Consider the following 17,387-nt stretch of genomic DNA (forward strand, 5'->3'; position numbering starts at 1 on the left):
TTCCACATCTCCTGTTATCTGATCCTTATAGCTGGAGATGCCAGGAATTGAACTTGGTACCTTCTGCATGTTGAGCAGATGCTCTACCACTGAGCCACAGCCTCTCCCAGCTAAATGTGGGAGGGGAGTCAACCTAAGATTTTATTTTCTCTGTCTCAGTGCAGCCAGCAAATCTCACGGAACTGATTAATGTATTTTCACCAGGAGATCCTAAACCCTCTGGACAGACAAATTCCAGAGGGTTAGCCATGTTAGTCTGTGCTTACTCCATTCCCTTTCCATGCATACCTTCTTAGCTAAAAAGAGACAAAATTAGGGCTTGTCCGGGATTTGAACCCGGGACCTCTCGCACCCTAAGCGAGAATCATACCCCTAGACCAACAAGCCAGCTGTAGCAGAGGTCTGCCAGATGTTTTGAGGCGTATCCACTGATATGCCTGAAGACTATGCAATCAAAGTAATGAGCATTTGTGGAGAGATGAAAAGAGCCAAACAGAACTCTCTCAATGCCATTTTCTCAGTGTGACACACAAGCAAACTCTGTACACACATTTCAGTACGCTCTTTGTGCATTTCAGTACGCTCAGTACATATTCTCAGTGTGACACACAAGCAAACTCTGTACACACATTTCAGTACGCTCTTTGTGCATTTGTACCTCACTGAACCTGGGCTGAAGTATACAGAACAGGAACGAGTGCTGAGTTGTTCCCTTCCTTCGTCTCCCAAGTTTCAGCTTGCAAACTCCTTGGGGTGGGACCCCTGGGCTGTCCCATGCCCTGTCCTCTCTGATAGTGCTTAACAAAACAACCAACGCAGAGGACTGCAGTCATGCAGCCAGGTCATATACCAATTTGCTCTCAAGTAACTCCCACTGATTCTCAAGTAGCACCCTGGGCTTAAGAGGGCAAGCCTCTATAGACTTTGAGTAGGGGAGCAAGATTCGAGTCCAGCCGTACATTGAAGACCAACAAAATTTTCAAAGTCAAAGCTTCCTTCTTCAGATACAAGTAGTAACGGAGATCTCAGAGCCTTTAAATCCCACTCCGGAGGTGGGAAGGGTGTAGCAAAGAAGGGAGTTAGGAAGCAAAGGTATGATGGCATGATGCACCTTAATTGGCATCTTAGTGAAATAAGCAATATTCTGGTCCAGTAGCACCTTAGAGACCAACTAGATTTCCGGGGTGTGAACTTTCGAGAGTCAAAGCTCCCTTTGTTGGGAACATGAAGTAGAAAAAACACAGAAGTCCTTATTCCAGGCAGAGGGTGGGAGAGGTATTGCAAATTAGATTGTCAGGAAGCTGGCCTTAATACATGCTGTGATTAGCTAGATAGACCATGGATGCAAAGGGTGTAAAATTAGCATCTTTAATGCAAGAACATTCCTGTGTCCCCATTCAACCCTGGGGGATCCATTGTTCCAAACCCACCCCACCCACTCCCATTGTTCTGAATTTGTGAATGAACTCAAGTTCAGCAGTAGGGGATAATTCATTTGCAAAACTTCTGAGCTCCCTGAGTCCTTTTACATGTCTGACCTGCAGAGGGAAACTGGTTTGTTTGGTTTTGTTTAGAAACTAGATGTGTACATGGGACTTTGTTTTTTTGTCATTTGTCCCTACTTCTGCCAGTTTTGTGGGTTGCGGCCAAACAAAAAGCAGGGCTCGTCCGGGATTTGAACCCGGGACCTCTCGCACCCTAAGCGAGAATCATACCCCTAGACCAACGAGCCAGCTGTTACAGATGCCGTCCAGATGTTTTCTTGAGGCAGACGGGTAATTGCTAGCTTGCATTACGCACTTTGCTTCTAGCACACAAAGAGTGCAGAGTAGCTCTTCCAAGCAGGGAAGAGAACCAGCAGGGGAGGGAGAAGTAATTTATATGAGCATCTCAAGCGCCACATTTTGGAACCAGTGCGTGGAATCTAGAGAAATTTAAATATGCCTGAGGCTCAAAGACGCAAACGGGAATGAAACATACATTTAACTGCCTGTTGCTTCTCACCTAAGCAAAGTTACGTGAGAGTAAGTCCTACTGAACTTGGAGAGATTTTTTTCCTCATACTTGGAACTGAGCTGCAAGTCTAAGGAATATTACTAACATGAGGGTTGCAAGATTTGAGTAGCATCTTAAAGACCAATGAGATTTTCCTTTGGTCGAGAGCTTTCGAGAGTCACTTGAGTCTTGAAAATGTATACCCTGGAAAATCTTGTTGGCTTTTAAGGTGCTACTGCATTCAAATTAGTTCTACTTCTCTGCAGACCAACACATCTACCCACCTGAAATTAGGGTTTCCAGCTTTTCCACTCGTCTCTGCAGCGGTCTTGAATAGGAAGGGCCTGATGTGCAGACCTTAGCAGAGAATGTGGTTTATTTCAGTGCAATAGACAGTTTCCATTAAAGGCTTAAGCGCAGGCCAAACTTGACATTTTTCTTTTGCAAATTTAGCTGTCAAGATAGTTTTAGCAAGGAGAATAGAGAAGAGAATTTTTAACACTTTGCTTCCTTGCCATTTTCTCACTGGACAAAGCCAGTTCTAAGCTTCTTCGATCCCTGCTGACGAAAACTTGCAAGTATCCTCATGTTTTTCAGGGGGGAGTAGTAGGTGGGGGGTCTGGCAAGAAAATGGCAAGGAAGGAAAGGATTAAAGTCTCCCCTGATGCCATTCTATTCCTGGATAAAGCAATCTTGGCAGCTAAATTTGCTAAAGAAAAACATGTAATGACCAATGGTTGTCTTTTCTCTTGCATGTTATTTGACCTTAGAATATTTCTACATCCTTGGCATAAAATAAAAAATTTAAAAACTTTTATAGTTAGGGTGAGTATAGAGGGAAAATGGGAGGGAAGATAGAATGGCATAGTCTGATCTCATCAGACCTTGAAAGCTAAGAAGGGTCTGAACTTGGATGGGTGACCGCCAAGAAAGACTCTGAAAAAGTAATCCAGTAGTACCTTTAAGACTAACCAACTTTATTGTAGCATAAGCTTTTGAGAGCCACAGCTCTCTTCGTCTGACGAAGAGAGCTGTGGCTCTTGAAAGCTTATGCTACAATAAAGTTGGTTAGTCTTAAAGGTGCTACTGGCTTCTTTACTATTCTGAAAAAGAAGGCACTGGAAAACCACTTCTGCTTCTCAATGCCTTGAAAGCTCCTTGCTGGGGTCGCCAAAAGTCAGTTGTGACTTGACGGCACTTTACATACACATAGAAGGGGAAAGTGTTTGTTTTGTTTTGTTTTTTCTATCCAGTGTGGTTTGGTTTAAGGCTATGGCCAATAAAGCTGTCCCATTAAATGAAAGGAAGGAAAGAAACCCCTCCTGGAAAAAAAAAGCAGGGAGGAACCCTTTGGCCTTCCCTTAATTTAGGAAGTCTCACTTCTATTGAATATTGAGCATATTCAATATCAGATTGTAGAATTCTCTGGTGCCAAGGGGACTCCGGTACGGCGCAACCTTGTTTGAATTGCTTCCTTTCCATAATCCCCCAGAACAAGGAACAATCCTTGCAGGAGCCTGGTTTCCAATTATACAAAGAGGCATGCGCAAGGAGAGGAGGAACGGGTGTTCTCCACAGCATCCCTGAGCGAAGCTTCCCGAGATGCTAAATCCAGGCTGACTTCTGTTGGTGGTTTCACCTTCTGCAATCTGCTCTGCCCTGCACAGCAAACAAGATTACCCTCTCAGAAGGGTTTACGGGCCCGAAGGTAAGGATCTTAGAAGCCCTTAATCCTCAAGTTTGCCTCTGGGATGAGTGGGATTACAGCCTGATCTTCGGATTAGCCATTAAGTAGATTGCCTCCTCTGGCCCTCTATAACAGTCGGGACGGGCCTTCACGGGACGGCTTTGCACGGCGATCCCGGCACGAGGGAGGATGTCCGGACAAGAAGACTTCTACCTTTTTGCGAACATCTCCTCTGTGGGGCCTTTCGATGGGCCCCAGTACCACATCGCCCCAATGTGGGCCTTCTACTTCCAGACCGCCTTCATGGGCTTCGTGTTCTTTGCCGGCACGCCGCTCAACGCCATCATCCTGGTCGCCATTGTCAAGTACAAGAAGCTGCGGCAGCCGCTCAACTACATCCTCGTAAACATTTCGGCGGCCGGGTTGCTCTTCTGTGTAGTGGCCGTCTTCACGGTCTTCATATCCAGTTCTCAAGGCTACTTCATCTTCGGGCGACATATTTGTGCTCTGGAGGCCTTCCTGGGCTCGTTGGCAGGTAAATACGTAGGTGAATAAAAAGGCCTAGAAAAATGAGACAGTGAGACAGTGACTGACTGAGTCAGTCCCCACCCACCTAGCAGGCTACCCCATGCCTTATTTACCAGGGGTGTTCCCTAGTTTTGTTTCCCTGGTGGTGGAGAGTGCCCTCAAGTCATAGCAGACTTACAGTGACCCCTGGTGGGGTTTTCATGGCAATAGACTAACAGAGGTGGTTTGCCGTTGCCTGCCTCTGCGTATCACTCTGCTGTAGCACAGTGGTTAAGTGGTTCAGCTGCAAATCAGCACTCTGCTGGTTCAAATTCCACTCCTGCCGTGAGCTCAGTAGGTGGCCGTGGATCAGCCCCTCGTCTCAGCCCAGCTCCTCAGCTGTATTGTGGGGATAATAATGACACTAACTTGTTCACCGCTCTGGGTGGGGCACTAGTCTGTCTAGAAGAGTAGTATATAAGCACAGTTATTATTATTAGTTATTGCTATTATAACAACCCTGATCTTCGTTGGAGGTCTCCTACCCAATTACTAACCAAGGCCAACCCTGCTTAGCTTCCAAAATTTGATGAGATCGGCCTCACCTGGGCTATCCAGGTCAGGGCTTTGGTTTCTCTGTCCCTGACAAATCACTGCCTCTATTTTTGCCTTGGGAGAATACCTTGTTCACTTACATTTTCTTAATGCCTGGGAGCAAAAGGTATAATTTTCCAGAATTCAGGTTACCCAGCGTGATCTCTAGAAATTGCACAGACCACATGATGTTGCCTTATACTGAGTAACTGTTGGTCCGTCGAGGTCCGTATTGTCCACTTGGACTGGCAGCTGCTCTCCAGGGTCTCTGGTTAGGGGTCTTACATGTCTTTTACTACCCGATCCTTTTTAACTGGAGATGCCAGAGATAGAACCTGAGACCTTCGGCATGCCGAGCAGGCACTCTATCACAGAGCCAAGGCTTCTCCATGAAAATTTCTGTTTTTGAGAGAGGTATAGAAATACATATTCAGGGCACATACTATGTGCATTAATGTGAATGAATTATACAACGCACACTGCAGATGTTAAGGGCGATTCTAAACCAAAGGAGCAAATGAACAGGTAATTACGTCTTTCATGGTACATCTATTTTAAAAAAGAGCAAACAAAAGAGCAAATCGGAGGATAGGCTGCTGTTGAGGAACTGAGCTCAGAACAGAGCAGACCCTTCTGTTGTGTACAATGCAGGAAGAGGAGGGGAAGGGCTGGTACAAGTAGATTCCTACTGTAATCTGTAAAATGGTGGCGGGTGTACTGCTGCTGAGCCAGGACTGAATGAGAGAGTAATACATCATTTATACCATGCCTTCCTCCTCAGCTGACATCGTCCTCTTTTCCTCCAATTTTATCCTCACAACAACCCTGCGAAGTAGGTTAGCCTGAGAGTGTGTGACTAGCCCAAGGTCATCCAGCAAGCTTGAGTGGCAGAGTCGGAATTCGAACCTGGTTCTCCCAGCTCGTAGTCCCCAACACTCTAACCATTACACCACACTGGCTATCTCGTACAAAGGGGATCCAAACAGCAGATAAACCTGGAGCATCATTATCCTTTAGCCTACCTTGCAGTGTTGTTGTGAGGATAACACAGAAGAGGGGAGAGTTATGTACGCCGTACTGGGCTCCGTGCAGGAAGGGAGGGATAAAAACGCAGCGGTAGCCGGCAGTACAAGGACGTGATCGTGTGGAACACGTCAGCCTCTTTGCAACGGATGTGCATTCACAGAATCCACCTAGAAGCCTTCTTTGAAAATCCCCGGGAAATATCCTCGTTTTAGTGTCCCCGATCTGAGTACAAACAAGCAGGTGAAGTCCTTTAGGGGGTTCTAAATCCAGGTGGAGAAGCCTCGTGGGTTCAAAGCATGAGCTGCAGGCTGGAAAGACTCCAGTTTGAGCCTAATCTGAACCTGGAACTCATTCGATGACCTCTGGCAAACTCCTCCTCTCTCAAGCCCTGCCCCAAATCTTAAAGATGGAGTTAGTGATACTGGCCTACTTCGCAGGGCTGTTGCAAAGGATTTGAGAGTGCATGTATATGAGTCATTCCAAAAAAGTCTGGACTATAATTTGGAGTGCCACATGATGTCAGGGTAGCACTGATTCTGGGAAAGGTGTAACTGGGCTCTTGAGAGACGGCAGGTCCTGGGTTCTGTTGGGTCTAATTTTTCAGCGTCTGCCTGCCTGTTCTTCTCACCAGGTCTAGTCACTGGCTGGTCACTGGCTTTCCTGGCACTCGAGCGCTACATCGTCATCTGCAAGCCCTTTGGTAATTTCCGCTTCAGCGCCAAACACGCGTCCTTCGTGGTGGCAGCCACTTGGTTCATCGGGATTGGAGTCTCCATCCCCCCCTATTTTGGGTGGAGCAGGTGAGGCATGGCCAGGGACAGGGGAGGGTGTTTTACGGCCAGACCTACCAGAATCCATAGGAAGAGAAAACGCAAAGAAGATCAGCTTTATAAAAGCCCTCATTAGGATCAAAGGAACATCACAAAGAAGTGAGCAAGCTTTGGCATGCCACAGAGTTCTTTTTCATGGTGGATGTGTAACAAAAAGAGGGAGGGGAGGGGAGGGAACTAGGTGCCACCGATAAAGGGTCGGGTGGAAGCCATGTTTCCAAATCGCGGCAGTTCTCAGATTGTGGGCTGGTACCCAAAAGAGGGCTGGAATCACAAAGCCAGGAACAGTCAGGAGCCCAGGTTGGGCACCACTGCTGTAGAGGGTTAAGTACATGTATACTCCAGCATTCATAGCCGCAGGGCTTTTTTTCTGGGAAAAGAGGTGGTGGAACTCAGTGGTGGAACTCAGGACCACACAATGATGTCACTTTGGGTCAGCTGGAACAAGGGGGGAGTTTTTAAAAGTTTAAATCGCCCTCTGCAAAAATGGTCACATGGCTGGTGGCCCCGCCCCCTGATCTCCAGACAAAGGGGAGTTTAGATGCCCTTCTGAGCAGCACTCCCCTCTGTCTGGAGATCAGGGGGCGGGGCCACCACCCATGTGACCATTTTCAAGAGGTTCCAGAACTCCGTTCCACCACGTTCCTGCTGAAAAAAAGCCCTGCATAGCCTGTGAATTAATTCTTCCCTCTCCTTCAGGTTCATCCCAGAAGGCCTGCAGTGCTCTTGTGGCCCTGATTGGTACACGGTTGGAACCAAGTACTACAGTGAATACTACACCTGGTTCCTCTTCATCCTCTGCTTTATTGTACCGCTCACCATCATCATCTTCTCCTACTCACAGCTCTTGAGTGCCCTTCGAGCCGTGAGTACACTGCGTCTGTGTGCATGTGTGCATGTTTGTATGTATGCTTGTGCAACTTTGTGCTGGGCTTAATTGGAGCCAAGCCTCATGAGGGCTCATGCCATACAGCCAGGAGAGACATCGTAAGAACATCCAGAGGGGAAAACAGCCCCGAGGTCCATCTAATGCAGCTTCCGGTTACTCAGAAAGCCCACCAACAGGATGCAAGGGCACCAGCTCTTTGCCCCCGTGATCTAGTATTCAGATACACTGCCTTGAAACATGGAAGTTTAGCACAGCTACAAGCCTCTGATGGATCTGTCCTCCAAAAATTGGAACACATGAAGCTGTCAAATCCTGCATTAGTCTCTCAGTCTGCACTCAGCTCAGGGCTGTCTACACCGACAGATTGATTGATTGATTGATTGATTGATTGATTGATTGATTGATTAGATTTTTAGCCTGCCCTCCCCGAAAGCAGGCTCAGGGCGGGTTACAATAGTAAGTAAGGTACAATAGATAAAACCAATAAAAACATCTCAGTGCAAACATGAATATCAGCATATATCAGACAGGCCCTCCTAGACTCCTTCTAGTCGTCAAAGCCGTTAGCCATAACAACTTCTTGTGGCAGTGAATTCCTCAAGCTAAGAATGTATTGTGCGAACAGAGATTTTCTTCTGTGTGTGTTTGTACCAACCAACTGCAATGGGTGTCCCTGCGTTCTAGCATTATGAATGGGGAAAATATTATCTCCCCCCTCCCCTTGATTCACACCATGCACATGCGCACACGCACGCACACACAAACAAACACACCTTCTAACTCATCCACCACCTCAACTGCATTAACTTTTTCCAGCAGGGATGGTTTCTCCCAGTGTTTGATCACGTTCATTTCCCTTTTCCCAGCTCTGTAATTTGCTCAGAGCAAACCTAAACACACACATGCAATTCTATAGCCCTTTTAATGGATGTCGTTTGTTTTATCAAACGCAACTCCGGGTCGCCCACAGGTAGCCGCTCAGCAACAGGAGTCCGCCACTACCCAGAAGGCCGAGCGGGAGGTGTCCCGGATGGTGGTGGTGATGGTCGGCTCTTTTTGCCTCTGCTACGTCCCCTATGCGGCCCTGGCCATGTACATGGTGAACAACCGCAACCACGGCATCGACCTCCGCATGGTCACCATCCCGGCCTTTTTCTCCAAAAGCTCCTGCGTCTACAACCCCATCATTTACTGCTTCATGAACAAACAGGTGAGTCTTTGCCAGCCCGTTGTTGGGGGAGAGGAGGGATTCCTTTTGGCACCCCTGCAAAGTTTGTTTGAAGCACCAGCAAGTCCCGAAGGCCCTTCCACAAGTGACTGTTTCACTGGTAAAAGAGGGGACAGAGGGCCCTTTGGACTGCAGGAAAAGCTGTGCCAACGATCGTGAGACCCACGTAGACCAAAATCATTTGGGACAGTAGCTACATTGAGGGGGGGAATTGGAAGAGATAGAGCAGAAAAGCTGGTACAATCCAACTCAGGGCCTTTTTTGTGGCTGCAACCCAGACAAGACAGAAGAGATGCTTGTTGGGAAGGTGGAGATCTTGAAGGACATGGTGCTCCCCACTTTCAGTGGGGTTCAGTTGACCCTGGTTGACTCAGGGGTTATACTGGATCCAACAAAGGGGAAGTGAGATTGACAGCGCCTTCAGGGAGGCAAAGATGAAATTAACAATAGCTCTGAGGAGGGATCTCCACCGGCTCTGCCTTTTTAAACTACCCTCTTGTAGAGAGGTGAAACTGACAGAGCCTTCTGAGAGGCGAAGATGAAATTAACACTCTGGGGAGCGATCTCCACTGGCTCTGCCTTTTAAAACTACGCTTCCCGACTAACATTGCGTCTCCCTACTCTTGAACATCTCTGTGTAAGATGTCTCGTGTAGAGAGACTTAAAATCAACTTGCAGACTCCAGTTGATGTGGAACACCACACCTCAGTTATTATCAGGAGCTAGGCAGAGCATGCATATTACCCCCATTCTGCAGTCACTCCATTGGCTACCCATCAGTTACCAGGCTCAGGTCAAAGTTTTGGCTTTCGCATACAAAACCCTTCATAGCCTTGGTCCTTCATGTCTACAGGACTGCCTCTCTTCCAGTGTTCCACCATGACAGCTTTGGACAGGGCCTTCTGCAGGTCCCACCCTGCAGTCAGGCAAAATCAGCAGCTGCCTGTACCTTTGATGGCCCCCACCTTATGGAACGGCTTGCCTGAACAAGTCAGGACAGTTCCTACTCTCCCAGCTTTCCACAAACTGCAAAACTGAATTAGTCAGAAGGGCTTTTTTTGCACAGATAATGAGGCTGTGTTGTAAGGAAATGGCTCTCAGAGATAAAGGGACAGGGACTGTAGACTATACTACTGCATACTGTCTGTTGCTGTAAGAAACTACTGAGTTCTTTCCATGTTGCTTAATATTCCTCAGCCAACAGCTTATGCTTTGTTTCAGCTCTGTATCGGATTTCTGCATGTTTCCAAATCTCTGTAATCGTTACCCTCTTGTATTGTTTATTGAATGTCTCAGCTATTGATCATGTTGAATTACATTGCGTAATCCACCTTGCCTCTCAGCAAGAGATTATAAATAACATAGATGACAATAATAACAACCGTGGAACCTTCTCCTGGTGTTCACCTGGCACCGGTTTTAACATCTTTCTCGTGCCAGGAATCTCTGCAGCTGTATTTACAAAAAAAGAGGGGGGGGAACCCGTTTAGAATAATCAGGGAAAAAACCTTAAGTGTTTTCCAAGCTCTCAGGTTTTTGTTTGTTTGTTAAATATTGTATGTTGCCTCAAATGCCCCTTGGCACAAAAATACATTAGTTGGAGCCCATGCTGAAGCTGTTCCACTAACAGTGATGCTTTCCCCCAGCATGAGATTCAGGCACAGGACATTTTTGTCAAGAAATAAACTTCTGGAAACCAGGTGGACGGAGCGCCACTGAAAGCACCATTAGGTCAGAAGTGTGTACACTCACAACACTTGGAAGAAGCATCTCCCAGTGGCAAACAAATAGGAACATTTGTGATCATGTTGACCCTGGATCGCCCCACTTAACACTGCAAATAGGGAACTGTGTGTGCTAAATGGAGGAAGTGTCACTACCCACAGAAAGCTAGCCTGTCAGGGGAAAGAGTCCAGCTTAACCCTCTCTGTGACTTGATCCTTTTTTGTGTGCAAGGAGCTTTCTTGTGGGGAGGAGGATTTAAACAGCAGGGACCCCCCCCCCAACCCCAATGGCACCAAGAGAAGCCATTCCTGGCATAAACTGGCCTGTTATTATGAGGAGGCAACAGGAATCTTTGCAGGTTGCCCTTAATGAGGTCTCGTCATTGAGCAATACTGGAGAAAGGAGGTCCCAGAGGGAAGGGGTTAAATTAAGCTGCAATGACAAACTGCTCTGGGGTTGCAAGGACTGACTGGCAAGATGCTGGATTTATTTATTTTATTTTTGATTTTTATTCCGCCCTCCCTGCACAGGCAGGCTCAGGGCAGATTACACTCAAATAAAATATTACAAAATAATTTACACTTTAGAACGATTTAAAATGACAATAACAGTCCAATATAAATATTTAAAAGAATATAAAATAGCAGCACTCAGCCAATAGGAGGTAATCAATCTACCGCCTACCATCACTTTAAAAAGGCTAGATGTTGGCTGCCTCTAATGGGGAGGGCTCCAATTTTCTCTGTTCTATTTGGCCGGTGGAGGCCTGGCCCAACCTCAACCATACGTCTGGTGGAACATCTCTGTCTTGCAGGCCCGGCAAAAGGATAGCAAGTCCTGCCGGGCCCTGGTCTCTTCAGACAGAGAGTTCCACCAGGTCGGAACCAGGACCGAAAAGGCCCTGGCTCTGGTCGAGGCTAGGCGGTCCTCCCTGGGGCACCACCAATAATCATTTGTCCCTAGACGCAGCGTCCTCTGGGGCACGTATGGGGAAAGGCGCTCCCGCAGATGTTGTGATCTAAAGCACCCCTTTTTCCTCTCTCTTTCTCGTCTTCTTCCCTACTCCTCCAGTTCCGTGGCTGCATCATGGAAATGGTGTGTGGCAAGCCCATGGCGGAGGATTCTGACGTGTCCAGTTCCTCCCAGAAAACCGAAGTCTCCTCCGTGTCCTCCAGCCAGGTCGGCCCCAGCTAAGCAGATGGTGCCGTGGGACACTAAGGAGCACAGAACACCCCCCCCTCCCCAACCACATGCACGATGGCCACGAGGCAGAGGAACCCACTCAGGTGCTGTGGCTCAGGGGGCATGTGCCCCCACCCCTTTCTCCCAGGACGTCAGCTCCTGCTTCATTTGGTCTCTTACCTTTTCATGGATGGAACAGCTTGGCTTTTTCAAGGTGTCGGGGAGGCTCATTCCGCGATGGGAGCGCTCCTGGAACTGCCTTGCAAGGAATTTCACTGGGCCCCCCAATGGGAATCTCACTGATCTTGCTGCCCCCCACCACACACACACACCGAGCCTCCCAGCACAATCCATGGCTCTGTTTTATGCTGTGTAAATAGTTGTTTCTGAAGCAGTTCAAGAAGTCAGGCCCTCCGATCTGCATATGGTTCAATGCCTACAGATCTGCTTTGCCCCAGTTTGAGCTGCAGCGTAGACAAGTAGAAAGGGACGGGTGACTGCAAGGACTGTTAGTGGTAGAAGCTCAGCTGAGAGAAGCTGGTCTTGCTGATGAGGGAGGAGGCAGGAACCAGCAGGAGTGGTGAAGGCCCTGTCCTCCTGACTCCTTTGCCCAGGCCTCCCGGGAAGGGATGGGGTGTGTGAACTCTTTTGCCATCTCGCTCTTCCTGGATGTTGTGTGCGAACTCATAACAGCAGCATTAAAAGGCTGAGGCTCTCCCCCCCCCCCAGAATCTTGACCTCCCCCCAATCTGGGTCCAGCCCAGCCACTGGCTGTCATTAAAGGACCAAAATTGGCCGATGTTCCATGTACCCTTAGATTTTTAGGCCCAGGAGAGAGAAGGATGAGAATTTTCCACCTGAGGGAACAAACAGATGTGACCAAGACAGCTAGAAACCATCTGTCTGTAGGAGATCAAATGCACACACCTGCAGTCTTAATTCAGCTTGGGGGTGGGGGGCGGTCTTAGGAAAGAGAGAGCAAGATTTGGGTCCACCAACTCAAAGCTCCTGGAGTGGAAGAAGGTAGGAGTTTTTGCAATCCGGACAGAGGGGGGAAGGAAGGCGAGAGGAAATGAACCCTTCAACTGCTGCTCAACCAAAACTCCCCACAAGAAAAAAAGGTGAATTACTATAAAATGCTTTTTTTAAAAAAAGGCAGTTTTAAGAGCCAGTCTACTGTAGTGGTAGAGTGTCTGGGAGACCCGGGTGTGAATCCCCAGTCTGCTATGGAAGCTTAGACAAGCCACTCGCTCTCAGCCTAACCTACCTCACAGGGTTGTTGCGAGGTTAAAATGGAGAGGAGCGTGATGTAAGCTGCTTTGGGCCCCCCTTGGGAGACAGGCAGAGTATAAATGTCACAAAATAAATGTAAAAAAATGAGAGAAACAGAGCACATGGCCCTGATCCAACTCAGAGTTGCATACCCATGCAATTTGCCTTTTAGAGAGTCTGTGACCTTCCTCGCTTGTTTGTGCCCTCAGGGCACAAAATCCCTCCAGGCCTGCCTGGAAGCTGGGTCAGTAGAGGGAGACAGACACAGAACCATTCATGGTGTGAAGGGAAGCATTAAACAGAAACAAAGGAGATCAGGCTAGAGGCAGAGACCTGGAAAAGCGGGGACTAAGAGCTCGAAGACGATGTCTGCGTGGAGGCGAGACTATAGCGGAGTGACCAGCATGTTGTTTCCATGGAGAAAGACCCCCAGTTTAACACCTGCCACCCCCAGTTTAAAAGGGCAAGCTAGATCTGATAGTATCCCCCCCCTCTCAGAACTGACTGCAGCTTTGGAGAAGGCATGATTTCGATCAGGGAAGCAGCATCAATGCAGGAGTATCAAACATCAAGACCCCTCCCAACACTTCCTGATCTCCCAGGCCGTAGAGCTCAGTTGCCCTGGAGCAAATGGCAGATTTGGACATTGGGCTCTATGGCATTATACCCTGCTGTGGTGCCTCCCCAGTCTAAACCCTGCCCTCTGCAGACTGCACCCCCAAATCTCCAGGAATTTCCCGGCCTGGAGCTGGCAACTCTATTCTGCTCACAGATCTCTGGCATTCCTTCTAGCGGAGGGCCTTTAGGCAGCAGGGTTGGGAGGACCGTCTATCAGAGATCCCGAGAGGGGCTGCCGTTCAGAGCTGACGTTATCAGGCACAAGGGACCCGTCTCAGTCCAAGGCAGCCATGCGCTGCTAACAGGGCAAGAGCACGTGGTGCCACACCTCCTGCAGCGCATCATTCCATCTTGCCTACGCTGGCCTCAGCCTTTGCACCGGGCTTCAGGCCTCCACCAATGCAAACCCTGTTAAGTATTTCTTCTCGTGCCCACAACTAGAGGAGGAAGCGGCCTTGCTCTGTGCTCTTCTCCGCAGCATCCTCGCCTGTTCCAAATGCTGCTGGGACTTTGGGGCTGAGGCTGGAGGGGAGGGGCATACTGGTGATTCACAACTGGTCTGCCACAAGGCACCAGCTCACCATTGACGTGAACCAAGCAGGGTGTTATCTAGGGAGCAGGCAAGCCAAGGCAGGGAGCTTGTCAGATGCAGGCTTGGAATAAGCTCACGTTCCAGTCCTGAGGCTATCTGCAGCAAACAGGGTTGCCAGCCTCCAGGTGAGTCCTGGAAATCTCCCAGAATTACCTTCCAACTACATAGATCCAGAGGAGTTAGCCGTGTTAGTCTGTAGTAGCAAAATAAAAGAGTCCAGTAGCACCTTTAAGACTAACCAATTTTATTGTAGCATAAGCTTTCGAGAACCACAGCTCGAGCTGTGGTTCTCGAAAGCTTATGCTACAATAAAGTTGCATCTGACGAAGAGAATGTGATTCTCGAAAGCTTATGCTACAATAAAATTGGTTAGTCTTAAAGGTGCTACTGGACTCTTTTTTATTTTGCTCCCAACTACAGAGATCAGTTCCCCTGGAAAAAATGACTGCTTTGGAGGACAAATTACAACCCTGCTGAGATTACCTCTCCACTCCCCTAACCTGGCCTTCCCCAAGCTCCATCCCCCAAATCTCTAGGAACCCGTCCTGGAGTTGGCAACCTTGACAGCAGGCATACCTCACAGGATTGTTGCAAGGAAGACCAGATTTGCTGCTGAGATCAGTTGGTAAAAAACCCACCCAGTGCTGTCTGAGCCAGGTATCTTATTTTTATTTAACTTTAAAAAAAAATCTTTATAAGCCCACCTTTCTCGCAAGGTGGGCCTTATTGTCCTGGTGCCAAGGATGCAATACAACAATACAACCTTACACTTGTGTAAACTCCCACTGACAAAACCTCTCTCTCTTCCCAACACTGAAAATACCTTTCATGTACAGAGCACACTTGGAAAACTAGCAGAACCTACCGCTGCTTGTATATATATATCTGCCTTTCTATTTATCTGTCTTAGAATTAGGGTCAAGGCACTGCTACAATAAAACAAGTGAGCCTGTCTGATGCAAAACAACTTTGGGGAGTAGTTGTGTGTCCTTAAACGAGGCAGTTGCAAGAGAAAGATGGCAATTTGGGGACAGACATTTGCACTCTGGCTAGCGCCAGTGAGCATTCACAAGAACACCGACGTGCGTTCTTATCTATGGTTCTGTTAAGTTCTAGGATAATCCAGCTGATTGTCTGGATATGCAATATCCAAGTCCCTCTTTGTCAGCCTCTGGGATTCTCTTACTCCTGCCCGGGGCTTTTTTTCTGGGAAAAGAGCTGGTGGAACTCAGGGGGTCGCCAGCACAGGGGGCAACTCCTGGCGGGAGGTGGTGCCCCTGGTACCACATGCGCGTGCGCAAAGCGTGCGCACGCTCCCAGGACCGCACAATGACGCCACTTTGGGTCAGCTGGAACAAGGGGGGAGTTTTTAAAAGTTTAAATCGCCCTTGGCGAAAATGGTCACATGGCTGGTGGCCCCGCCCCGATCTCCAGAGGGGAGTTTAGATTGCTGATCTAAACCTCCCCTCTGTCTGGAGATCAGGGGGGCGTGGCCACCAGCCATGTGACCATTTTCAAGAGGTGCCAGAACTCCATTCCTCCACGTTCCAGCTGAAAAAAAGCCCTGTTCCTGCCCAGCTCCTGGAATCGGTAGGGGGCTCTCCACCCCCACCCCCTGCAATTCCACATTGGTTCAAACCTTTCCCCATTCTTATGGGTGTATCACCCAAGCTGCAGCGATTGAATTCCCTGCATCTTTTGAAGCTCCGCTGTTGAGACTTTCATCTGACGGGTGGGGTCAAAAGGTGGGGATTGGGGCATGATTTTCTCCTGGGCAACGCTTCACCCATGCCAAAGCCTCAGCTTACTGGTAGCACGTGCAATTTAAATGCACAGGGTGCAAGTGCCAGTTCCAAAGGCATTCAGGTGCTAGGGCAGGGGTCCCCCACCTTTTGCAGCCTGGAGGTGCCCTTACATTTTTGAGAAGGGGTGGTGAATGCCACACTAAAATGGCTGCTGAAGGGGTTGCCAACAAAGTACCTCACACCTGACTTTGAAGAACTGCATGGCAACCGTGCTGGACACACGAAACCACCTTATTCAGAGTCCAGCCATCTGATCTGTCAAGGTTTGTGTTATCTTTAATTTCAATGGAAGCATTAGGGATAACAGTCTCCAGGTGAGACCTGTAGCTATCCTAGAATACTGATCTCTAGAGAGATCAATTTTCCTAGAATAAAAAGTAGCTTCAGAGAGCGGAATCTATGGCATTATACCCCTACTGAGGTCCTCCCCCACCCCACCACCCACAGGCTTTCATCCCCAAATCTACAGGAATGTCTCTGCCCATAGTTGGCAACCCTTTGAAGCATGGCCCAGGGACTAGAACAGCAAGCCCGGAGAAAGAGGGGGTGGGCTTCTACGCTGACCTCTTACCATCCGTGAAAGCTCTCTCTGCATTGCAAAAGCTCACACGATAAAAGCCACACCAACTTGATTCCCTCCCTCCGCACCCTCTGCCTCCTTTTATTGCACGTGGTGCAGCCAGACACGGAGTAAAACCACCCATCTATCTATCAAGGTCAGCGCCTCTGTTCCAAAGGACAAACATTCCTGGTGACATTCTGTCTAGTGGGCATTCATGACATTTAAATTTCTCATAGGCTTCCCATATTAATAAGACCTTAAAAACTTTTTCCTGCATTTTTTTTTTTTATCAAAGCTGGTTTCTCAAAGAAGAGAATGGGAATAAAAAGGAAATGAAGGACTGTTGGGGTGGGAGAGAGAAAATAAAAAGGAGTGAAGGAAAGCCTGGGGGAGCAAAGAAAAGTGGAAGCTCAGGTGCTCGGCAGTAATCCCAATCCTCCACGGGCTGCGGTTACCACCACCACGGAAAGCCCCTTCGTTTGAAAGAGGGAAGCCAATAACAAGCCCTGCCTTGAAAAAAGCTCAGCAGGCAACCAGGGGGGAATACTGGTGGGTGCCGTGGTGCCCATGTGCGCCACGCTGGGGAAACCTCAGGAAAAACCCCTGCCTCATATTCTACAGAGCCACTGCCAGTCGGAAGCAATACTGAGCTAGGCAGACTCCAAACAGAGGACAGCTTTATTGTTGAATCACCACCTTATTTTCAACACATGCGTTTGCGAACGAGAACTGCGGCCAATTTTTCAATTATTAAAATTAGGCAGGGTCACCAGTAGCCAGATAAAGTGAGCAGTTGACCTCCCTAAGCCAAGAGTAGTGCACTCCTGAAACTAAAAAGAGGGTTCAAGAGGGATAGCGCAGAGGTTTCAAAACGA

General features: G+C 48.3%; 1 protein-coding gene and 2 non-coding genes across 3 annotated transcripts; 1 reads left to right on the forward strand and 2 right to left on the reverse strand.

Moving 5' to 3' along the window:
* Window positions 1-315: 315 nt before the first annotated feature.
* TRNAP-AGG (transfer RNA proline (anticodon AGG)) lies at window positions 316-387 on the reverse strand. The gene has a single exon. It is a non-coding gene; the product is annotated as a tRNA-Pro (tRNA).
* A 1,273-nt stretch (window positions 388-1,660) lies between these two features.
* On the reverse strand, window positions 1,661-1,732 carry TRNAP-AGG (transfer RNA proline (anticodon AGG)). Its single transcript has one exon. It is a non-coding gene; the product is annotated as a tRNA-Pro (tRNA).
* Window positions 1,733-3,871: 2,139 nt separating this feature from the next.
* On the forward strand, window positions 3,872-11,675 carry OPN1SW (opsin 1, short wave sensitive). Its single transcript, XM_054989334.1, has 5 exons — window positions 3,872-4,217; window positions 6,441-6,609; window positions 7,339-7,504; window positions 8,499-8,738; window positions 11,553-11,675. The coding sequence occupies exons 1-5, from the start codon at window positions 3,872-3,874 to the stop codon at window positions 11,673-11,675; spliced, it is 1,044 nt and encodes a 347-aa protein (XP_054845309.1).
* The last annotated feature ends 5,712 nt before the right edge of the window (window positions 11,676-17,387 follow it).

The sequence above is a fragment of the Eublepharis macularius genome, chromosome 9 (assembly GCF_028583425.1).
Source record: "Eublepharis macularius isolate TG4126 chromosome 9, MPM_Emac_v1.0, whole genome shotgun sequence".
Taxonomy (NCBI): Eukaryota; Metazoa; Chordata; class Lepidosauria; order Squamata; family Eublepharidae; genus Eublepharis; species Eublepharis macularius.